The sequence below is a fragment of the Notamacropus eugenii genome, chromosome 3 (assembly GCF_028372415.1).
Source record: "Notamacropus eugenii isolate mMacEug1 chromosome 3, mMacEug1.pri_v2, whole genome shotgun sequence".
In the NCBI taxonomy this organism is placed as follows: Eukaryota; Metazoa; Chordata; class Mammalia; order Diprotodontia; family Macropodidae; genus Notamacropus; species Notamacropus eugenii.
In genome coordinates, this window is record NC_092874.1 from 209,610,410 (window position 1) to 209,635,900 (window position 25,491).

Below are 25,491 nucleotides of genomic sequence, written 5' to 3' on the forward strand. Positions count from 1 at the left end.
GCCCCTCTCCCTCCCTGCCCCCCTCGCTGCTCACGCCCTCCGGGAGCGAAGCCTCCTCCCCTCCCCCGCTGCGGGCGGTCACGGCCTGCCCCCACCCCCAGCGGGCCAACCTCCTCCCCTCCCCTCCCCCTCCCCGTCCTCACCGTGAGGCCGGTGCCCAGCACGATCACGTCGTACTCCTCATTCATGGCGGGAGTCAGAGGATGAAAGGGGAAGAGAGAAAAAAAAAAGGGGAGGCGGGTCAAGAGCTAGAAAGGGAGAAAAAACAAGCCAAAAGCAGCGAGTAGCGAAGCCCCACGCGCCGTCCGGCGAGCGCAGAAAGAAGATATAAAATGGAGCACGGAGGAGGAGAAACCGCCCACTGCCACAGAGGAGAGAAGAGGAGCGAGGGCTGCGGGAAGAGTAAGCAGGAGGAGCCTAGCAGGAAAGGGGGCGGGGCGGCCGCTGCAGCCTAGGGGGCGGACTCTGGAGGAGAGAGCGGCTCCTGGTTGCTGTCAATCACGGGCCTTCCGCTTCTCTTGCCGCGCTCTCATTGGCTGAGCCGGGCTCGTTCGTTACTGTACTTCCCTTTTCACTCCACGCGAGAGGGAGGCGGCACCGGGCGAGGCTTGAGCTCCTCCTTTTCCGAATCTCTTCCTCTCTCCATACTCCCGCCCTCCCCGTTTCAAGCTCTGCTTGCTGGAGGGATTAGCGTGGTGGGTGTGGGAAAAGGCGGAGATGGCCCGCCAGTGGGCCGGGGCCTGACGCTTGGTTTAGCGCCCGGGCCCTCAGGGACAGGGCGGGGCAGCGCTGCGCTGGCATCTGGCAGCGGCCCCAATGGTCTGGCTGTGGCCCCTGCAGCGGCTGCTCGCCCTTGGACTCTGAGCTCCCCTTTGTTTCTAAGTCCCCTCTTGGACTCGGGGGGAGGGGAGGAAAGGATGCACCGGGTGATGGGGACAAACCTGGCAACTGTGACCTTGGGAGGATTGCTTCGTTCTCCTTTTTTTTAAATGAAAGGTTTGACTCGGAGGATAGCTGCCAGTGCAGCGTGATGGAAGGCAATAGGGCGCTGGAGGAGCCGGTGAAGTGGACAGATTGGGCAGCAGACTGCAGCCCAGGATCCTCGGTTCTGTTATGTGACTCCCTCCCTGCTTCAAAGTGCAAAGTCCCTTACTCTGCCTGTCCCAGGAAGAGTAGGAGAAACAGCAAATGTGCATTTCAAAGGAAAAATTTTTTAAATCTTTTGTAAAAAAGGCAGCGGGTCTCATATAAAAACAGGCTCTTCAGTTTAAATTGATATAATCTAGAATGATTTTCTATAAAAATAAGCAGTTGTAGTAGAGTAGGCAACTCTGCAGTTTAAAAGAAATTTAACATCCTCTACTTGCCTTTGGGGTTTTTTTTTTTTTAATTTGGTTTTCATGGCAGACTTTCCCTCTTGCAAGAAGTATCTGCATAGGCAGAGAAATTCTCAATTTACAGACCTACGAAGCTATAAAGTGATGTTGGAAGAAGCTGATGGAACTAATGGAATCAGAAGAGTGACTTTCTGAAAACTTACCTTGGATAATTTGGTTGCCGACTGGTCCATGACAAATTTTTGTGTTTTACTCTCAACTGGGTCCTCACTATGGCAATGCAATCAATTTTTTTTACATTTTCCTATTGGTTTCACTATCCCACTCACCATTATAGCTTTTCCAGACGTTTTCTTCCCGTCTCAAACTTCCCATCTTCCCCTAGACTCTCAACTGAAAACCTAGCTTCATATTTTGAAGAAAAAGTTGAGGCCATTTACTGTGAGCGTCTCTCTTCTGTCTTCTTCATATCACTCAGATGCTTTCTGCCACAAACTCCCCTTCCGACCTGTCCCACCGGAAGACTTACCAAGGCAAATGCCTTTACCTGCATAAGCAATCCAGTTCCATCTCCAACATGGTGCCCCACCCTAACCCTACCCGTCCAGTTATTTTCAGTCTCTCCCTGTCTACTGGCAGTTTTCCAGCTGCTTGCCCATATCTTCCTCATCCTCAAAAAACCCTCATTTGAGCTAACCATACCAGTTAGCCAACATCCTATATTTCTTCTCCTTTTTGTGACTAAACTCCTTGAAGAAGCCATTTATAATCAGTCCTTTAATTCTTTTCCTTTGAATTTCTTTTTAATTCTGCAATCCGGTTTTTTACCAGAATCAGTTTTTGAACTGACACTGCTGTCTCCAAGAGTACCACTAATCTCTTAATTTCCAGGTTTAACGACCTTTTCTCAAACCTTCTTGCCTCTGCAGCTTCTGAGACTATTGATGACCCACTTCATCTTAATACTCTCTTCTTTCTAGGTTTTCCTTATAGTGTTCTTTCCTGGATCTCTTCTTTCCTATGTCATAGCTCCTACTCAATTTCCTTTGCTGCATCTTCACTCAGGTCATGCCCACTAACTATGAATATCTCTCTCAAAACCTCTGTTTTGGGGCCAAGAAGATTTCCTCTAAACTGCTTCTCTTGGTGATCTCATCAGTTCCCATATCATCTCTCTACAGATAATTCTCAGAGATATTTATCCAGCCCTGATGTCTCTCCTGACCTCCTGTCTTATATCTCCAATTGCCCTTTGGATATCTCAAATTCTGTGGGTTTCTTAGACATTTTAAACTCAACATGTCCAAAAATGAACTCCATCTGTCCCCGCAAAATTCTCTTAATTTCCCCGTTACTGTCAAAGATACCACTATCCTCCCAGTTATTCAAGCTTGAATTCTTGACTCCTTACTCTCTGGCTGATGTTACTGCCCAGGGGAACTTCTGTGTTTTGGAATAACTACCTCACCTAAGTGGTCTTCAGCCTATACCCACCTGAAATCATTATCCCTCATAGACAATCTTAGGGCAAGGAGTTTGTTCCTGCCAACCAGTATCTCCATTATCATGCACTTGACTGCCCAGGTCAGATGTCTGACCACCCAGAAATCATGCTCGTGATGAATTAATACCATTCTAGGAAGGGGAAGATCCCTCTATTCCAGTGGTTTCCTGCATCTAGTCTCCAGAGATTTACCTGATAAGAATGGACTGCTTTTGGACATAGTTCTAGCTGTCCTTCTGCTTTCTTGCCCAGCACAAAGTGGCATGAGTCTTGTGGTCCTTGCCCTGTCAGAGGGCTCTGAATGTCCTGGAGAAATAGCTTAGGTCCCTCTCAACAGGACAGCTAGGTGGTACAGTGGATAGAGTGCCAGACCTGGAGTCAGGAAGACTCATCTCCCTGAGTTCAAATTTGGCCTCAGATACTGTGTGACGTTGGGCAAGTCACATGTTTGCCTCAGTTTCCTTATTTATAAAATGAGCTGGAAAAGGAAATGACAAACCATTATCTTTGCCGAGAAAACCTAAATGGGGTCACAGAGTTGGAGACAATTCAAACAACTGAACAACAACTTCCCTCCCGACTGGTAGATATTCTTTCCTCTGGGGTGCTTTTGACAACACCTAAGGGGAAAAGTAGGTGGTATTGCTGAAAGGTGCCTTGCTATATATCTGACAGGACAAAGTTGTCCCTTATAACAGTTTTGCCTCAGTTTCCCTGACATGACTTCTGGATCATTTGGGGCATAAAAAGTCCCACCCATTTGAAGTCTGAGACTCTTAGACTTGGTGAGTGCCTAAGATCTTGCAAGTCACTAAACCCTGGACAGATGGTATACTGAACAGACTCATTTCCAGATGAAGACAAAAGGAAAGTGCAAGAAGCTGTGTCATTTCTTCCTTGTTGCATGTTCTTGCTCTGTTAATTCTTTGTTAAATGTTCAGTGACTTAGGATGCCTCATTTCATCCCAACACTGGACCTGCACCACCAGCAGGTCCACTAGCTGCACCTACAATAGTGAATGTATATTTACTTGGAGGAAAGGAATTTTTTATCATCTACAAAAAGGATGTTTGCATCCCCAGCACTTAGTACAGTGCCTGGCACTGGTAGGTACTTAATAAATGTGTATTGACTATCTTCTACCTCATGCTTTTCACACCTGATCTCCAGCCGCAGGTGAGAAGAGGAATGACCTCCCTCTGACCACATCTTCCATCTAATGCTGGCCAGGCCTGATTTCCAGGCTTAGATTCCTAGGGGCTATCTGGAGGAGACTTCCATTTGCACCAGCACAAGGTAACTTCTACCTTCTGCTCCACCTGTTAGCCTGTTCACCCACCTCCCTTCATATGTGAAGAAGAGAACGCTTCCCCCTGACCTCAGGTCTTCCATCTCCTGCTGTGCCTCTCTACTGAGGAAAGAGGAAGAGGAAAATTTCATTTGCTGGATCTTCATCCAGATCACGTCCTCGAGCAGTATGTGTCCCACTGTACTATGGGGCTCCATCCTGGGCTCTCTTATACTGTTGTAGTATTTCAGTTGGTGATCTCATCAGATCCCATGAATTTAATTATCTTTATGCTAATAATTCTCAAATCTATTTATCTAGCCTTAACCTCTCTGGTGATCTCCATTCTATCTCCTGTCTTTCAGACATCTCATACTAGATACCTAGTAGACGTCTTAAGCTAAACATGTCCAAAACTAAACCCATTATCTTTCTCCCAAACCCTTCCCTTTTCTTAACTTCCCTATTACTATAGAAGATAACACCATTTTCCCAATCCCCTAGGCTTACAACCTAGGTATCATTCTTGAGTCCTCACTACTTCTCACCCTCTAAATCCAATTGGTTGCCACGGCCAGTCAATTTCACATTTGCAGCATCTCTCAAATATATGCCCCCTTTTCCAGTGCAGGCCCTCATCACTTCACACCTGGATTATTGCAATAACTTTGTGGTAGATTTACCTGCCTCAAGTCTCTTCTCACTTCATTTCATCCTCCAGTCACCAAAGTGGTTTTCCTAAAGCACAGGTTCAATCAACCATGTCACTCCTCAACTCAAATTCTAGTGGCTTCCTAGGATAAAATATGAAATTCTCTGGTATTCAAAGCCATTCATAACCTAGCATAGCTCTCCTTCTCCGCATCCCCCCCTCCCTAATTTCTTATCTCTGGCCATTTTCTCTGACTGTTCCCCATGCCTGGAATGCTTCCCCTCCTCATGTTCACCTCCTGGAATTTTCAAATTCCCCTGGCTTTCTTCAAATCTTAACTAGAATCCTACCTTCTAAAAGAAGTCTTTCCCACCCCTTCTAAATTCCAATGCTTTCTGTAATGCCTATTTATCCTATTTATATAGCTTACTTGTATATAGATTTTGAGTTCCTTGAGGGAAAGAACTGTCCTTTTGCTTCTTTTTGTATTCCCAGTTCTTACCACAGTACCTGGCACCCAGCAGACACTTAATAAATGTTTATTGACTAATTAACTGACTGACGGATCTTAATGTGGTTCCCAGGAAGGGGGAGTTTTTAGCATGTGTGCCAGGGAATATTGAGTTAGGTGGGCGGTGCTATGGGGGAAAGTCTGGGTATCAAGCTAGTCCTGGACAGGTTTTATGAGAGAAGTTTATTATCTCTTAATCACTTTCTATGGATAACTGACATGTGATGAAGAATTATTAGCTATGCCAGAAGCGTCATCATCAGTGCTGTGTCCCTGATGTTCTTATCATTCTCACACATCATTACAATGGGAGAAGAGTCTGTGTGTGACTGTATTGGAAGTTTCATCATCTGTCCCATGTTCCTAATGGTATTGTTTCTAGTCATCAGCTGCAACATGTGACTCACAGTGAACTGCAAATGTTTGGAATTACCCAGATCTTTGAGATCTGAGATTTGGTCCTTCTGAAGTGAATAGGGAAAGTCAAAGATTTCTTGCATTTTTTTTTCTTTTTCTCTATGGTAACTTTTGTGGGGGGGAGGGGTGATGGGGGGAGGGAGAGGCATTAATTTCTTTTGTTATTGTTCTGTGTGTTTTGTTTTGACTTTAAAAAATTTTTCTTTTTCTTTCTTTTTTCTTCCTCTTCCTCCTCTTAGTACTACTCCTATTTTTTCATTAAAAGCACAAAAAGCATTCAAATGGTAGAAGGACCTCTAGAACAGAGGTGTCAAACATGCAGTCCACAGGCTTCATGCAGTCCAGAACACTCCCAAGTGGGGTCCAAACCAGATTAAAATGTAATTGAGAAATATTTAACAAAAATATATAAAAATACAATAAAACATATATAATATTGCAGTTTAAAACTGAGTTGATTTTCAGCCCACAGGTTTAGTGACCCCTGTTTCTATTTGAGCTTAACACCATTACTCTAGAAAAGGGCTTCTTAAATGTTTTCCACTCATGACCTGAGAAATTTTTATGTGACATATAGGTATATAAAATAAGATACACTTACTGATCACATCAAACATTTCTGACAAACATTTATTTGATAATAAATCATAAAAAATTTATTTTAAAACAATTCTTTGCAAAACATATAATTTTACTATTTATTAAAGATGAACAAATTTGCATACTAATGGGATGATGTGCTTGTTTGTTTTTACATAAATAATTAAATTTTTGCAGAATATTTGATACTGCAGGAGGTAGAGCATTTTCAACATTTTTCAGAGTTGATGGATATTTTTGATTTTATAATCCTCAGTGCTGAGAATGCTACTTCACATAAATACATAATACAAAATAGCAAAAGCATGTTTAGGACCATTTTAGAAATTGTTAGAGATTTTGTCGTAATCCCAAACCAAAATTCATTCAATGATTTTTTTGAGAGAACTCAAGTTTTAAACCTGTGGCCACTTGGTAACTCAGTAAATTCTTCTTGAACTTTCAGTGGCAGATGACTTACATTTTTATTTCATTTGAGTACAGTTTATGAACTCAACTTAGTTTTTTAAAGTCACAGTTTGAAGGGAAGTATTTCAAAACTGTGTCTCTAGACATTTCAGATGATCAGTTATAACTCACAATTAAATCTTTGGAAAAGTTATTTTTGATTATATAATCGTCTGTAGTTGTAAACATTTCTAAAGAACTATTTTCCACCCTATTCTTTCAAATGTTAACTTTTTTAGTAAAATTTTCAATTTTATCTTTTGACAGAAATATGTTACAATTCTTTCTTTGAAGCAACATGGTTAAATCATTTGAGTTTTTAAAAATGTCTGACAACACAATTTTGAAAGCCATAAATCATTATGAAAAAAATCAACAAAATCAGATTTCTACTCAGTCAAAAATATAACAACTTCATCTTTCAGTTTCAATAATCTGTTTAAAATCCACCCTCTTGAGATCCACCTTACCTCTGTATGTAGTAATAAGCTTTTGTAATCAGAGTTCATGTCTTTCCAAAAGTTTGAAAACAAACAACTGTTAAGGGCACAGCTTTTAATGAAGTTAATGATTTGATGTATCATGAAGCACAACCTCTAACTCTGGTGATGTTTTTTTGGCTACAAGTGCCCCCAATGGATCACGCATTGAGTAAAAGTTCTATGTTCGTTGCCATCAGCTTTAACTTTTGCTACAAATCCAATATTCTCATCCATCATTGCTCCAGCACTGTCTATACAGACTCCAATGCAATTTTTCCACTATAAACCTTCATTTGTGAAAAATTCATCGACTTTAAGATATATACCTTCCTGTCTTGTGTGCCCTTTCAAAGGGCAACAAAACAATAATTCCTCATGTATGTTTCCTAAATAAACGTATCTTACATAAAGTAACAACTGTGCCATGTTAGGAATGCCAGTTGTTTCTTCTACCTGAATTGCAAACTTTGGGCTACACTTAAGCCTGGTAATAAGCTGCTGGAATTGGTCAGTATTAATTTCAGAAATTCTTTTGGAAACAGTATCATTCAGTAAAGGAGTTTTACAAATTTCATCCCCATACTTTTTCCCATGAACTATTTCTGAAATTTTAATAGCAGCAGGTAACAGGAGATCTTCTCCTATAGCACAGGGCTTTTTAGTTTTTGCAATTAAATAATAAGTTTTTCAGGATGCAAGTAAGTACTTTTTGTTGACAGTAACAAATTTCTCAAGACATTGTTTTTCTTTATTTGAATATTCTTGAAGTCGTTCAAAATATCCATGCTTGGTATTAAGATATCATTTTAGTTTGACTGGTTTCATGCACTCCGCAGCCAAAACTTCATTACAAATCAAGCAAAAAAGTTTTTCCACACCATCATCATTATTAGAAGTAAATCCATATTACAAAAATGATTTGATATATTTTCTTTCTCTTGTTAATTTAGGTGTATTACAACCTGGTGACAAAGATTCTGTCACATTGCCATCGGTATTTTTACTTCTTTCTAAATTTAGCCACTTATCTATAATCGAAAAATATTTTTGTCCCAAAATATAAATAAACATTGCTGCTTTAGTTTATGAAATTACATTTGCTTGTGCTTAATTTAAAAAATTGATGTTTACCCCTACATACACATACAGCAACGATGGTGGAGAAATATTATTAAAGGACTTTTGTCTTGCTGCAATTAAACACAATGTTTCTTGTAAAAGAAGGAGATAACAGCAATTTTTAAACTCAAACATTCTAACACAATACAATCCAAAGTTTTACTAATTGATACTTACATGCTGAGGAATGACTGTAGGGAAATATTAAAGTATTTTCCATAATAAAACTGTTATGTTTCTATAAAAGCAGAAAACTTTGTATGTACAGTAAAAACACTACAATTCATGACATATAATAGTCTTGAATCTGAGGCAAGGTGTTTCTGGCATCATTCCTTGGTGTTGTGTGGTGTGACAGCAAGCACAGTGCAAAATACCCATGTGTGTTCAGAACCAAGACTGCAGTGAAGTTGTGTGATGCAACATGGACAAGCATTGCCAGAAACACCTCAGATTCATTATGTGTTTGATTTTGAACTAATTTTTTGTTGTTTCATGTCCAGAAATCTTTTACTGTTGCCAAATTATTTGCAACCCCAACATCCAGTTACATGATCCCATATGGGGTTGCGGCCCACAATTTAAGAAGTACTGCAGAAGATCCTTAGGACCTTGCCACTGTGGGCTAGTATATAATAGGACCACTACCTACAATGCTTCATCTATTCTGCTACAACATAGATTAGATTAGTTTTTCTCTGAAAGGTAACAAAGCTGTCCCTAAGACTTGACTGGACCAACAAAGCTCAAGCTGTAGTTCCTTTGACACAGCTGCTTGGTAGCTACTGGCCTCATTGATTCCTCATTATCTAAAGGCAAAGAAAGATTCACCCATGTGGCATCAACCCTTCTCGATCTGGAGTATGTCCCCAGACTGCGTGAGTTACCACACTCTGCACCACTGAACAGACCCATTTCCATATGGAGATAAGTGGGGGGTCCATGTGCCTCTTTTTGTTAACTTTAATGATGTTTCTTTTGGTTCCAGTATCAAGTCTGGACTAATAGAATACCCGCCTGAGTCAGGCCTGTCTCCAACTGACCTGAATAGAACTTTAAAAAACGTAAATGCTGAAAGGAAAGAAAAAGGAGTTTACAGACTGGTCATGTAACCTTAACAAAAATTGAACATGTATTAGGGCATAAAAACCTCACAAACAAATGCAGGAAAGCAGAAATATTAAAAATCCTTTGCTGACCACATAAAATTTTAATTAATATTTAATAAAAGGCCTTTGAAGTACTGATTAAAATTAATTTTTAAGCTGGTTTATTTGTTACATCAAGGAAAAAAATCATAGAAAATAGAAAATTTTACTAAAGAAAATTACAACAATGAGACAACTTATGGAATGCATTTGAAGTAGTCCTTAGTGGAAAAATTCTATCTCTAAACACTTCTGTCCACAAAAAAGAGAAAAAAGCAAATCAATGAATTGTGCATACAATTTAAAAACTGGAAAGGCAATAAATAAAAAACTCCAACTGAATGCCACAGTAGAAATTCTAGAAAATTAAAAAAGATTAATAAAATTGAAAGCAAAAAACCCCAATTGAATTAACAAATAAAACTAGAGCTGATTTGGGGGAAGGGGTGATTAATAAAATATATACACAATTAATGTTCTCTCCTCTGTCTATAACTTTAATGCTCTGAGCTATCTTAACCATAGATGTTATATGTTAGATGTCAGATGTTACATATTATATTTCCCATAACTTAAATGTTATGGGAAAAACACTGGACTACACATCTGAAGACTTCAGTTTGAATGCCCGGTCTGTCATAAGTTGTATGACCCTGGGCAAACTATTTTACTTCTTTGGGGTTTCAATTTCCTGATAAATTTCTACAAAACAGGTAGAAGAAAATAATTATTTTATAAATGTAAACTCACAGTGTTGTTGCTAGGATGAAATGAGTTCATGTAGATAATATGTAAAGGATGAAATGTAAAATGTTATGTAAATGAGACTTATTAAAATATTTTTAAAACTACAAAATGTATAAAATGCTTGGGAGTCTACCATAAAAGATATAGGCAGAAAGTATCTTAATGCTACTATTAAAATACTGTTTATAGAAATACAGAACCAAATAACTTGAAAAAATTAATTGTTTATGGACAGGCTGATCCAATATAATAAAATGATAATGCAACATAAATTTGCTTTTTCAATCAAAACTACCAAAGAATTACTTTATAGAATTAGAAAAAGTAATCTAGAGGCACAAATGGTCAAAAATCTCAAGTGAAATAATGAAAAAACAATCAGAAGGAAAGGGTTCTAGCAGTCCCATATTTCAAGCTATACTATGAAGCAGTAATTCTCAAAACAATTAGGTACGAGTTAAAAAAATAGAGAGGCTAATAAATGGAACCAATTAGAAATACAACATATGAATATAAGTAGCTTGGAGTTTTATAAACACAAAGCCCCCAGCTGCTGGGTTAAATACTTACTATTTGACAAAAATTGCTGTGAAAATTGCAAATAGTGTGACATAAATTAGATACAGACCAAAATCTCACACCAAATACTAAGATACCATGGAGACTATGATCCAGAAAGATCGTGGCAGATGTAAAAATATAACATCACAATAAATTAAAAGATAAATGAGAAAGTAACTTTCACATTTGTGGATGGAAGAATAACCTAAGACCTGAAAAGGGAGAAAGAAGATCACAGAAGATAAAACAGATAATTCCAATTATACAAAACTTTAAAAGTTGTTGCACAAACAAAACCAATGCAGTTAAATCCAAAGGGAAAGAGGTGGAGGAGGAAACTTTGTAGCAGTTTGCTCTGATAAAGGTCTCATATACAGAATATATGAGGAATTGGCTCAAATAAATAAGAATGATAATCATTTACCAATAGACAATTTGTCAAACTACATAAACATAGAGTTGTAAAAGGAAGAAATCCAAGCTATTGATAACTATATGAAGAAATGATCAAAAATACCAATAAGTATAGAAATGCAAATTAAAGCAGTTCTGAGGTTCAACATCAGGAAAAGATGAAAAAAGAAAAATAACATCACAGTTGCTGAATGGGCTCTGGGAGGACAGGAATGCTGACCCAGAAAATTCACCTCCCTCTTGTATTCACACCTCATCAGTACTTTCTGCCCCTATTATTGAAAGGTGGAGATTTGAGATCCTCCACTAGAGAAGGGCACCCAGGACAGTCAATTCTTTATTTTTCACCAGCTACACTCCTTTAGACTTCTTTATCATGCCCCATAGATTCTCCTCATCTTACAAGATCATGTCACCCCTAATACACACCTCATCTGCTCCCGGGACTCTTCCCTTCCTCTGATTGGAGGATAGTTAAGGGAATGCTCCTCTCACAGCATCCATTTATGGACAGTGTGCGGGTCAGTCATCTTCTCTTTTCCCATTTGGCTGCTTTCTTTTGGACTTCATCATACTTTACCTTTCCCCAACTCCCCCCTTTTCTATTCCTTGTGTGTTGTTTTTCCTCATTCTGTTATAGGGTCCTTGAAGGCAAGAATTGTCTTTCTTTTTCTCATACATAGACCCAATGCTAAACACAATGCCTGGCATAAACAAGGTATTTAATAAATGCTTATTGAATGACTTATTCAGTGTTGTTGAAGCTGTAGATTGGGCCATCCAGTCTGGAAAGCAATTTTGAATTATGCCCCCAAAGTACCCCTTTGATCTGACAATACCATTACAAATTCTGTACCCCTAAAGATATCAACGAAAGAAGAAAATGGTCCATAGTACAAGAAAATATTTATAGCAGCTGTTTTTGTCTTAAAAATAACTAGAAAGAAAGGAGCTGACCATCGGCTGAAGAACAGCCAAACAAATCATGATATAGGAATGTCATGGGGTATTATAATGAAATGACTAAAGGGATAGTTTCAGAGCAAAGTGGGAACATTTGAATGGACTAATGCTGAGTGAAGAGAATAGAACCAAGAAAGCAATTTATATAGTAATAACAACCTTACAAAAAAAAAAATCTTTGAAAGCCTTAAGAACTATAATCAACACAATGACTCCAAAGGAGTGATGATAAAACACACTACCCCTTCCTGACAGGGAAGTGATAGAATCAAGGTGCAAGGTAAGAAATACATTTTCAGACTTGGCCAATGTGGGAATTTTCTTTTTTTTGCTTGATTGTGCATATTTGTTGCAAAGGGGTTTTTCCCCTACAGGGTGAGGTTTGAGTATGGGGGTAGGGGAGAGAAGGGGAGTGGGGAATAGTATTAGAATAGCCAAAAAAAAAAAATCCAAAAGGAAAAATAAAAGAAATAAAGGAAGGTTATTGAACAGTTTTTATTTTTTCTCTTATTTTTTTAAAAAATTATTTATTTTTAGTTTTCAACATTCGGTTGCATAAGCTTCTCAGTTTTAAATTTTCTCCACCTCCCTCCCCAAGATTACATGCAATCTGATTCAGGCTCTACGTATACATTCATATTAAACATTTTCACATTAGTCTTGTTGTAAAGAAGAATTAGAATCAATGAGATAAACCACGAGAAAGAAGAAACAAAACAAGTAAAAAGAGAGCGAGAGAGCAAGTGCATGCTTTGATCTGCATTCGGACTCCATAGTTCTTTCACTGGATGTGGATAGCATTTTCTGTCATAAGTCTTTTGGATTAAAGCATTTTTAAATGCACAGAAAAGGACTGAAGTAATGACAGAAAAAAATCACAGAAAAGTAGCTTTAAAAGTTTTTTGTTGAGTTATAAGTAAAAGGTAAATCAACCTGTATGTAATAGAGACTGATAATTTCATCTACAATTCTACAATGAAAAAGAGAATTGTACATGAAAGGAAACATCCATTCTATCTGGTGTTAAATTCAGAATAAAAATAAATAAAATTTCCTTCTCCCAAAAACAAAATTGAGCTAGACTACTAGCTGGACCTCCCTGATATGACTTGCAGACAGGAATTTTCTATGTGTAAAAAACAGCTCCTATACTTACTGGATATTTGAAAAAATAACATTTACTGATGCCGATGGTAATGCACTATTTTTCTTTTCTACTTTAGAACAATGTTGTGAAGCTAGTTGAAAATTATATAAAATGCTGAGAACCCTGTAGAAAGACAAAGAAGAGGTTTTTCAAGACAACTTGATGTAGTAGAAAGAATACAGAAATGAAACAGAAGTCTTAGGTAACAAATCCCAGCTCTGAAACTATGTGACTGTAGCAAATCATTGAATTTCTGTATAAATGAAGTTATTAATACTTAGAATACCTCTCCCAGAAGAAGTAGCATGATGAGATAGGTACAGGACAGAACTAATTGAAGTCCCACTTTTGAAACATATTATGATCATGAGAAGTCACTGAGAATCAACAGGAATGATATGTGTAAAGAGAGATGAAGCCAAGATGGCAGTAAAAAAAATGCAGCTGAACTCTCAAACCCTCCCTTCTCCCCAGAAAAAAAAACCAAAATTCTACAAACAGATTAGAAAATGTACTGAACTGAATCTTAATGGGGCCAAACAAAGAACAAACAAAACAAAAAGCTAAACAAAACAAACAAAAAAAAACCTAAATATCTCTGGCATATAACAGTCCTTTCAAATACTTGAAGACAATTATGCTCCTTCTCTTCCAGATTCCATCCCTAGTATTCTCCAGAGTAAACATCTCAAGTTCCTTCAACAGATCTTCACATGATATGGACTCCTGGACATTCTCCAGTTTATCAATATCCTGCCTAATCTGTGGTGCTAATAACTGAATACAATATTTCAGATGAGGTGGAATTTGTACTAAACAATTAAGTTCTCTCTCTTTTTCTCTTTTTAATTATTTACTTAGTATTTCATTTTTTCCCAATTACATTTAAAAACAATTTTTAACATTGGTATTTAAAATCTTGAGTTCCACATTTTCTCCCTCTCTCTCCATCCCCTTGATTTAGAAGGCAAGCAATTTGATATAGGTATAGTCATTCAAAACATATTTTCTTATTAGCCATGTATTAAAGAAAATATAGACCAAAAAAATAAAGTAAAAAAAGTATGCTTTGACCTGTGTTCAGATGCTATCAGTTCTTTTTCTGGGGATGATTTTTTCATCATAAGTCCTTCAGAGTTGTTTCGGATCATTGTATTGCTGGGAATAGCTAAGTCATTCACAGTTGATCATTATGCAATATTGCTATTACTGTATACAATGTTCCCAGCTTCTACTCATTTCACTTTGCATCTGTTCATGTAAATCTTTCCAGGCTTTTTTGAGAGCATATTGCTCATCTTTTCTTATAGCACAATAGTATTCCATCACAATCATATACCACAGTTTGTTCAGTCATTCCCAAATTGCTGGGCATCTCCTTAATTTCCAATTCTTTGCCACCAGAAAAGAACTGCTATAAATATATTTGTGCATAAAGTTCCTTTTCCTTTTGTTTTTTAAAAACTCTTTTGGGATACAGACCTAGTAGTGGTATTGCTAGATCAAAAGGTGCACATGTTTTTATAGGCCTTTGTGCATAGTTCCAAATTGTTCTACATAATGGTTAAATCAATTCACAACTCCACCAATAGTCTATTAGTGTCTAAGTTTTCCTACATCCCCTCCAATATTTGTCATTTTCCTTTTTTGTCCTGTCAGCCAATCTAATAAGTGTGAAGTAGTACCTCAGAATTTTTTTAATTTGCATTTTTCCAATCAATAGTGATTTAGAGCACTTTTTTTCATATGGCTATAGATTACTTTGATTCCTTAATCTGAGAACCAAGTGTTCATATCTTTTGATCATTTATCAATTGGGGAATGGCTCTCATTTTTCTAAATTTGATTCATTTGTCTATATATTTAGGAAATGAGGCTTTTATCAGAGAAACTTGATTCAAAAATTTTTTCACAGTTATGATTGCTAACTATTTTCCTCCACCCTATTTCCTCTCTGTTTATTCTATTCTCTCCTTTCATCTTGTCCCTTTTCAAAAGTGTTTTGCTTCTGACTACCACTTCCCCCAATCTGCCTTCCCTCCTATCAGCACCCCCTGCCCTTCTCTTATCCCCTTCCCCTCCTACTTTCCTGTAGGGTAAGATAGATTTCTATACCCAATTAAGTGAGTATATTATTGCCTCTTTGAGTCAATTCTGATGAGAGTAAGGTTAAAGTATTTTTGCCACCTTCCTGTTCTTCCCCTCCACTGTAAAAGTTCTTTCTTGCCTTTTTTATGTGAGATAATTTACTCCATTCTACCTCTCCCTTTCTCCCAATACATTTCTCTTTTTCACCCCTTATTTTCTTACATGTGATCCTATCATATTCAACTCAAATAAGTTCTGTCTTAATGAAGCCCAAGATGGTATTAGATTTTTTTTGACTGCCACGTCATACTGATGACTCACATTGAGTTTTCAGTCCACTGAAACCCACAAATCTTTTTCGAAACAACTATTATATAAGATTAATAGCTATTCACCAATGATAAATGGTAAAAAGGATATGAGTAAACAGTTCTTAAAAACACAATTGAAAAGTATTCACAACCACATGAAAGAATTTTTCAGATCATTAATAAGAAGGAAATACAAATCAAAACAACCCTGAGGTTTCACTTCACACCCTGCATATTGGCAAAAATAACCCTCCTCTCCAAAAGGCAACAGTCAATGCTGGAGGGGTTGTGAAAGGATAGGCATACTAACACATTGCTAGAGAAGCTACAACCATTTGGAAATCAATTTGGAATTATGCAAATAAGGTCTAAAATATCCATACTCTTTGAACTAGTGAATCCATTGAGACAAATTATATATTTCTCACATTAATAGCCAATTATTCAAACTGGGAAGCTTTCCCCCCAACCCCCTATTTCCTTGTCCAATCTCTCAAAGACAGGGATGATGGAAGATAGGATGAACATTCTCTTCATCTTGGGTCTTGGTACTCCACCCAACTAGATCAGATTTCTAAACTCCCTTTTGCTAGGGATTGGGTAGCGTATAAATTCTTTGAATAGATTGTCTAAGGCTGGTGGTAATTTTGAAATAAATAACATAATCAGAGTTCAGGTCCATCCTTTTATTGTAATATTCTTTCTCTCATTAATTGTTAACCAATCAGAGTTGATTGCCACCCCCTCCCAAACACCCCTTTTCCAATGGGCATATAAACAATGAGCCCTCTGCCATGACTGTCTTTGGTATGATAGACGGTCAAATGACCATTCTTTCATTACAGTGCTGGCATTATTAACAAAATGACGAAATTACCCAGCAATTATCTCTCAAATCTCTTAAATGCCACACCATGATTGGATTTATATTGCAGAATTCCGTATACACTCCAAAAGAAAAAGAAATGGAACCAGATTAATTGTTTCTCAATTGGGGTTGTTGTTGTGTTGTGTTCATCCTTTGCCTCCAAAGAAGACCATGACATCAGAGAAATGATGACATGACTTGCACTTGACCCTGTCCTGAGTGAGAGAGGGCTGTGCAAGGTCACCAGCCCCACTTTCTCTTCTGGAGCCATCTGGATTCAGTGACCAGATATTCATCAGGATGAGTGAAGATGGTCCAGGATGCAATGGGAGACCTTGGCCTTTCTAGGCTAAGGCCTTTTCAGGTACTTAACCAGAAGGAGGTAATGCCCATTCAGTGTATAGGCCTCTTTAAGAAGTAGTCAGGGAATGGTCCCTTTGTAGTAGGTATAGTAAAAGAGGAGGAAGAAGAAAAGCAGCATCAGTAGCATTTTATAGTTCACAAAGTAGCTTCCTATATATCTGCACAACAACCTTATCATGTAAATGAGTATTCTCCATTTTGCAAATTGGGGAGTGGCCAAATAAATTGTGCTATGTGAATGTAAGGGAATATTACTGTACTGTAATGATGTGTGTAATGAATATAGAGAAGCATGGAAAGATCTATATGAACTGACAGAGTGAAATAAACAGCCAGTAAAACAATACACGTAGTGACTACAACAATATAAATGAAAAGAGAAACTGCATAGCAAAAAAAAAATGGGAGGTGAATTGTAACAAAATTGTAAGATCAAGTAGATGAATCAGATGAAGAGATATAAAAAGATATTCCCAACCTACCTCTTTGTGGAGGTGAGGGGTCCATAGGTGTTACAAACATTGCTTCTGTTTTTAGGCTTTTTCCAATGTATTGATGAGTTTACTAATTTTTTGTTCTTACTCTGAAGAAATACTATTTGTCATATTGGATGACCCTCTGGGAGGGAGAAGAGGAGGGATATTTGGGTTAACTGTGATGATTTAAGAGCAGAAAACATTAATTAAAAAAAAAAAAACCTAAAAAAACCCAACACTGTCCCTTTAACACATGCTTTGGGGTTACTAAACTAATCCCCACTTGCACTGGCAAATTGCATCCCCAGAGGGACTCTACTGTCTCAGGATTCTAGACACAAACCTGAGAGGTTGGGTTGTCTTTCTAGTACTATAGCTCATGAGCTATATCAACACCAGTGTTACTCCCCATGATTATTCATCGATATTAGTTAACCAGACTTACTTAGCTTTTAGAAAGGTATATTTATTACAGCAGTATAGCAAGAACAGTTCATGTAAAACATACCCGCAAAAGTCTATGACATGCTCCCACCAGAAGGGTAATTCACAATTCCTGATTTCTGGAAGTCCTTTTCTTCCCTTTGTGGGATATTCATGAAATTCCCCCTAGGCATCTTGTAGCTTTACTGCCAGGTTTCTTGTAGAGTCTTGAGGTCACATTTCTTTGGCATGTTTGGTTTGTCTTTAGCTCCAGCTACAGATATTGTCCCAGTCACTACTGTTCTGAGGACATTGCTAATGAAAATGCTAATGAAAAAATTCAAATTTTCTAGGCCTCCAAAATTCACAAGGTTCTCTTCAGTTTAAGGGGTGAGGAAAAGACTCTGAGGCTCCCTCTTGTCCCCAAATGAATCCTCTTCAGGGGCTTGACTGTTAGTAGGACTTCTACCACTAAGCTGCCATATTCTTGAATGATCAATTCTAAACAAGCTTGTTAGTTTTATACAAGCCTCTATGACAAAAGAATTTCTGACTCAGCCTTTTTGCTGCTATTGTGATAACAGAAGGACTGTGATGGGAAAGAAAGTTTGGCTCAGATTTCTGGCCACCACTACAGTAAGAAGAGGATACTGCCCTACATCCCTATTTAGAGCTTTCTCAGATATTGTTCCTAAGAAAGGTCACAACACCTACAGAATCAAAGCTGGGAAACAAGCCACAGCTCCTATTTTGACCAGTTGGCAGGTGTCCTTATCTTCCCTCTTCTGTTACTTGTTTTCAGACATATTATCCTTTTCTTTCCCTCCTGCTTTCCATAAAAATCCCATTTTTCTATGCTACTTACATATTTACTTTCCATATAAGGTTGCTGAAGCTGCTGTTCTAGACTCCCTGACTTTGTATGCAGATGAGACAGTACTCTGAATATAATAAAATATTACAGATAACTATCTCTATCTTTTACTGACAAATATCAATAGCTCAGAAAAATTGACTGACTAGCAAAGGTTCAATACTACTTAGAAAAATTGTGGAGACAGGTTAGTGTTTTGTGTATTTGTCTGGTTTCCTATCAATCATTTGTAGATATTACAGTCTTTTTGACCCTCCTTGTCTTAATTCTTGGGTAATCCTGGTTTAGTTTAATCTGACATACAATTTGAGTAGTCAGGAAGGATCCCTGTCACTAATGACATAAATCTAACAAATCTTAATTCCACTTTAAGTAATCAGAAATCATCATGAGATTTCTTAGGTTCTAGTAATTCTGATTTGTGGCAATTGACATTAGGAAGCTGAACTATTCCTGCTGAAATCTACTTCTGATTTGGGATCTCTAGTCTGGTTAAACTCTGTGAAAAATATGGATTATAGTAAAGGCTGAAATAGGACATTCTTAACACTGGGGAGGATTTTTGATTTTTAAATATTGTGTACATAATTAATTGTTGTTAATTGTTGAAGTTTCATACATAAATCAGCTCTCCTTGAAGTCAGTAATTACTACAGTTCTGAAGCTAAGGTCTCCTTCCCAATAAACAGGATCTTCCACTGATCCTTTCATTACAGTTTCAATGAGAGATAAATTTTACAGTTGATAGGAAAAACTGCCAAGAATTTCAAAATTTTCAAAAGGCGTAATTTTGTTTTTGTGTTACTAATTCTAGAATTCCCAGTTCAGGTTGGGAATGAAAAGATAAGAAAGAAGGAAATCCTTTCTCAGTTCAAAGAAATTTGTAGTATTTGTAAACTAATTAGAGATTAAATTTGTGAAGTGGAAGGAAATTTGTTACCATAAATTTCCAAAATTATGGTGGAAATGTGATTGGAATTTTTCTATAAATGCTGAAAAACCCTAGTGAATTTTGGTGGTTTGCAACGGTTGGGTAGGACTTTACTCACATAAACATCACAGACTTCTATCATTCTCCCTTTCCTGGAGAGTTAACTGATTTATTGTGTAAAGGAAGAAAAGGATTTTCTTGACTAGAGAACAAATAAAACTGAAGCTAATTTCAGTTTTATCAGTAAAGTATAAAAGCAGAGGAAGAAAAAAAATGTTGTGCAGCTTTGAAGCCTTCTCTGGTGCTTAAGGACTATCTGTTATTAACTCCTCTCCATCTTGGAAAGAAAGAGAATTGTTTAAATGAGGAAGCAAATGATTTAGAAACAAGCAAATTTTAATTTTAGGAGAATGTCTTACCTTACCACTGGTGTTTCTTCTGTGAATTATTTAATAGAATTTGATTGCACAGATAATTTGGAATCAGTTACCTAAAAAGAATGAAAATAGACTGTGCATTTGCAAACTCTCAAGAAACCAAATTAGAAAAAATTTACCTGCCAAGATGAGAAATTATCTGTGAACCTCAAAGTTTCCATTTTGATGACAGAAAAGTAAAAATTTTACAATTAGTTGGCATTATATAAGAAAACTTGTGCTAATTTGCAAAGGAGAGATTCTGTGGAATGAAGGAAACCGATTTTTAAGATAAGCTTAGAATATGACTGGAAAATGTAAGGATGGAAGTAGTGAAAAAGGCAAATAAAGTATTAAATCAGAGTATGGAAAGAGAAGTTTGAGGGGTTTGGATCCCATAAAAAGCATATAGAATATTTTTAAGCCTATAAATTTGTGAACACTATTTGGAGAAATGCCTGTTAGAATTAGTTTTGAAATTTCTCATGATGTCTGAGTTTTATTTCTTCAATTTGTATAGTCTTTTTGGGGTGGAATAATAGTTGGAATCATAGAACATGATTTAAAGTTGCTATTACTCAATAGAGTGACAATATTTACCAAGTGAAGAATATAGAAATAAACTTGCAGCATGAAATTATTTGAGTATAGTATATTCTGTCTTTGATGGACCAGTTAAAGGATATATTCTAATCTATATGTGGAGCATATACATTTGTAATTTTATTTCTATGTAACAGAGATGATGTTTGCAATTTTCATGTTTTAGGAGGGCCTCACTGGCTCCAAAAAGGAGGAGAAGAAAATGCAGGAATGACATGTAAATCTGTGGCATTATACTTAAAGCCTTTCTATTCTGAAGTGCTAACAATGAATGACCCCTGGGAAAATTGAGATTATGTGTGCTACCATTTGTAACTGTAGATTCAGATTTGATTTGACTGAGTTTGTTCTAAGCACAATTGTAATGCAGTCTCATTTAAAGTGAGATGTGTTTTTCCCATTAGGAGAGCTGTGCTATTTGACACTTTATAAGTAAATCTTAACTTTGAAGGAAAATGCACTTAAAATTTGACATTATTAAGACAATATGTTTAGAGAATGTGAGTATAAGAATTATAAGTGTAACTGGATCAAAATTACTCTAAACTGGTATCTGAAATGCATCTAGTATAGCATTTCTAAATTGCTAAACAATTAAATGATTTTCTTAAAGATAATACTAAATGCATTCAACAAAATTAATGTTAATTGACTGGCAACAAATGTGCTTTTAAAAATCCATGATACTGTTTTATATTAGTAATTATGTTTATAATTTCTTGCATTGTTATTTTGAGAAATTAGGGCATAAGAAATGTTCTTAATAGAGTGATGCAAGTGTATCATTAAAAGATTAACTTCTCTTTTAATCCTAATTATCTGAAGTTATTAATTTGAGTTATCATTTGTTAGATTGATGGTTTTAAAAAAACTATTCAAAATGTGTACTTTGTCTTAAGATGAATAATAATAACAATTACTTAGTCTTAGGAAAAGTACAAAAAACCTTGGAAAATCTCATCTGTAAAGTTCTTTGGATACTTGTCAGGTCCTCTGGCAAGGTGATAAAATTTTATAGGCTCTATGAAAAAAGAACCTGCAAGAATATATGTAACTTGTTGAGCCTATATGAATTTACATGCCATCTTGAGATGGGAGGAGAGGAGAGATGGGGAGAAAATTTGGAACTCAAAATCTTATGGAAATGAATATTGAAAACTAAAAATAAATTAAATTAAAAAAAGAATGTATGTAACTAAGGGGAGCTTTGTAAATTCAAAAATAATTAATCAGTTTACCAAGAAATTGAGATCCATTCACCCCACCCCATCCCCAACACAAATAGTCACAGCTGAAGTGGGGAATAACTTTTAAAATATGCTTGTAGTATAGAAGTGATTTATGTGATGAATTACCTGACTATTGATTATAAAAATCTGAAAATGCACCTGGAGTATATCCATTAAAATTATTTCCTTAAACCAACTTAGTATCAGCAGACTCCATTTTTTACTTAAAATTTTTTTTTGGTAAACATAGTATCTTATTTTTTCCAATTACATTAGTTTTCAACCTTCATTTTTTATAGGATTTTGAATTCCAAGTTTTTCTCCCTACCTTCCTTCTTTTCCCCTTTCCCAAGACAGCAAGCAATCTGACATAGGTTATATATGTGCAATCATGTTAAACATATTTCCCCATTAGTCATATTGTGATAAAAGAAACAGAACAAAAGCGGAAAACCACAAGAAAGAAAAAATAATATGTTTCAATCTGCATTCAGACTCCACAGGTCTTTCTCTGGACATCATGAGTCCTTTGGAATTGTCTTGGATCACTGTATTGCTGAGAAGAGCTAAGTCTATCACCGTTGATCATCACACAATGTGGCTGTTACTATTTACAATGCTGTCCTGGTTCTGCTCTCTTCACTCAGCATCAGTTCATGTAAGTCCAGATTTTTCTGAAGTCCTCCTGCTCGTCATTTCTTATAGCACAATAGCATTCCATTACATTCATATACATGTTCAGCCATTCCCCAATTAATGGGTATCCCCTTAGTTTCCAATTCTTGGCCACCACAAAAAGAGGAACAAGGAGTTGGTAAGTCTAAGAACTGATTTTCCCTAGTCACCTAGATAAGGAAGTTGAGACAAGTAATAGTCACAAATTCAGAGCACCAAAATCAAAGTAATAGGGAGATTTTCAAAGATCCTTGAAGACTGTAACAATAAGATCCATAATAACATAATAAATAATGTAACAATAAGATCTAACTGCAATATTTGCAGATCATCTGCCACAGTGAAAAAAATTTGCTATGAAAGAAGGAAGGCCATGGCTATAACAAAATCAGAACTGCTCCCTCAGGTCTAAGCCTAAAGCCACAGACTGACATCAGACAGACAGACAGACAGAGACAGATAGATCTCTGTGTGTGTCTACACACACACATACTGGGACTGATTTTGGGTAATCCACATGTTGTAAAAGAAGAAACATGACTAATGTAGAAATATGTTTGTAATATGATTGCACATGTATAGCCTATATAAGATTACTTACCATCTTGGGGGGAAGAGGAGGAAGGGAGAAAAAAATTTGGAATTCAAAATCTTATAAAAGTGAATGATGAAAACTATCTTTATATGTAATTGGAAGAAATAAAAAAAACTATTAAGTGGAAAAAATTTGAAAAAATGAAAATTTTATGGAATCCTTCCTGATCTATTACATGGTTTAAGAAAGGACTTTTGGGATTTTGGGTCATCCTGGGAACCACCCTTCTCTTTTACCAATGTATGTATGCATGTGTATATACATGTACATTTATACACATATATGCATGTACATATACATACACATATATGTGTGTATGTACATACATATGTGTGTATATGCATATGATATATTCCTCCAGGTACAGTAGTTTAAGTTGTTTTGTCAAGCTGGATAGCATTTATTTCCTTTTTATTTTTTCATTTTCAAAAAAAGTGATTTAAAAGTTTCTTGACAACTAATTTAAACAACTCAATATGTGAAAACCTCAAGCCAGTTTGAGACCTTATAAATAATTTCTAAAACATATCCAAGAACAGTTACTAAAACTTGCCCAAAGTGTATGTATTTAGACATATATTTGGATGGCATCTGTGGATATTCAAATGAATCTAAAAGAAGTTCAATAATTCCTTCTAGCAAAAGAGGAATTTGTTGGGGGGAAGGGGCAGATACCAATTCACATTTTTTTTTGAGGCTTTTGCATGTAGCTGTTTTGACGTTGTTTTCTGAGTTTGTGTTTTGGTCTTCCGTGTCATCATAGTTACTTTCTATGATCAGATTCTTTCTGTTGTTGTTGTTACAGTTTGCTCACTTTTTCCCAGCCTATTTCTTGATGTTTAACTTCATGTTAAAGTTGGGTTCTGTTCCAAGGGAAGATGGGGCACTGACCAAACTTCATATTTTTTGTGCTGCTGTTTTCAGAACTAGTTATGGGAGTCTGCAAGTTTTTAGTTCTTCCAAGGTGATATGATCTAAGGAGAGGTGTGATCACTGTTCTCCTGGTCTGTGCTCTAGTCTGTGAATGACTACAAATACTCTTTTCCACCCTGGTACTGTGATCAGGAACCATGTATGAGCAATGCAACCAAATCCTGCTTCTAGTAACAACAAAAGGCCCTCTGTAATTTTCTTCTGACAAGTTGTCTGTCTTGCAGTCTGTGGGCTAAGAGCTCTGGAAGCCACAGTGGCCCCCTGGGACTGTTGCTGACTTGCCTGGGTATGGCCTGCACTGGACTAGTGTCCACTCTCACCCCAGTGAAACAAGCCTTCTAAGTTGTGTTGGACTAGAAAATTGTTTCTCCCCATCCTTTTATTGGTTTTCCTGCTCCAGAATTTGTTTTGAGGCATTATTTTAACATTGTTAGAGGGGAATTTAAAAGAACTCAGGTGAGTCCCTGCCTTTACTCTGAGACACTTGCTCATCTCCAATTTTGCGTTACCTCTTCCATTTTTCATGATCTTTCAAATATCACTGACAATAAACAGTCATATCTGTCACTTCTTTCGGTATTTGAGGATATAATTAATTTCCTAATGCCTGATTTGTGGCTTCTGTGCTCCTTCCCATAATGCACCTGTTTGTATTCACCATTTAGGAATCTTGTATGTGCTATTCTTCCCCTCTGTATACAAATGAATTGACACTACTTGCTTGAAAATGTATACCTGAATATAAACATTCATCTATCTTTACAGACTCAGTATGTCTCAATAGTCCAAATACTGAAGAAAAAGACCTATAATATCAACCTTTTTACTGTGTGCAGCACCTCAGAATGGCCCAGGAAAAGTTAAATAAAAAATTCTAGCCATGGATGATTCTAATGACAGCTCTGTTCTTTGCTTTTTCATGACACCTATTATAAGCTCATGACCATCTTTTTTTGAGGAATGAACCCATGGGCACTTGGAATGTTTCTCAGGTTTTATCCAAAGCTATGAGCTACCAAAGTAGAGATATAAAATCGAGTTACTTGCTGATCAATATTCAGCAGTGGAAGAGTGTTAAGTGATTAATATATAAATATCTATAATATAAAAACTCTACTTCTGTTAGAGGTTATTATATCAATGTAGTTTCATGAATATTCATTTCTTCCTTATATATTGATTCTCAAGAAACAGACAGTAGTAATATTAATATAGTTTACTTAGACTCTGGCAATTAATGTAATATAGCCTCTCATGCTATTCTCATGAAAAAGGTAGAGAAATGTGAACTAGATAATAACAAAATTAGTTGGATTTGAAACTCAATGAATGACTGTATCCAAAGAGTAGTCATTAATGATTTATGAC

At 36.7% G+C, this 25,491-nt stretch overlaps 1 protein-coding gene and 1 long non-coding RNA gene across 2 annotated transcripts in view; one reads left to right on the plus strand and one right to left on the minus strand.

Moving 5' to 3' along the window:
- Positions 1–525, minus strand: part of GDI2 (GDP dissociation inhibitor 2) — a 36,640-nt gene extending 36,115 nt beyond the window's left edge. The window contains exon 1 of the mRNA XM_072654227.1: positions 144–525. Within this exon, the coding sequence (XP_072510328.1) occupies positions 144–188 (45 nt within the window). The 5' untranslated portion in view covers positions 189–525. The remainder of the gene's footprint in view (positions 1–143) is intronic.
- LOC140533884 (uncharacterized) lies at positions 323–25,006 on the plus strand. Its single transcript, XR_011977091.1, has 3 exons — positions 323–402; positions 22,415–22,578; positions 24,889–25,006. It is a non-coding gene; the product is annotated as an uncharacterized lncRNA (long non-coding RNA).
- The last annotated feature ends 485 nt before the right edge of the window (positions 25,007–25,491 follow it).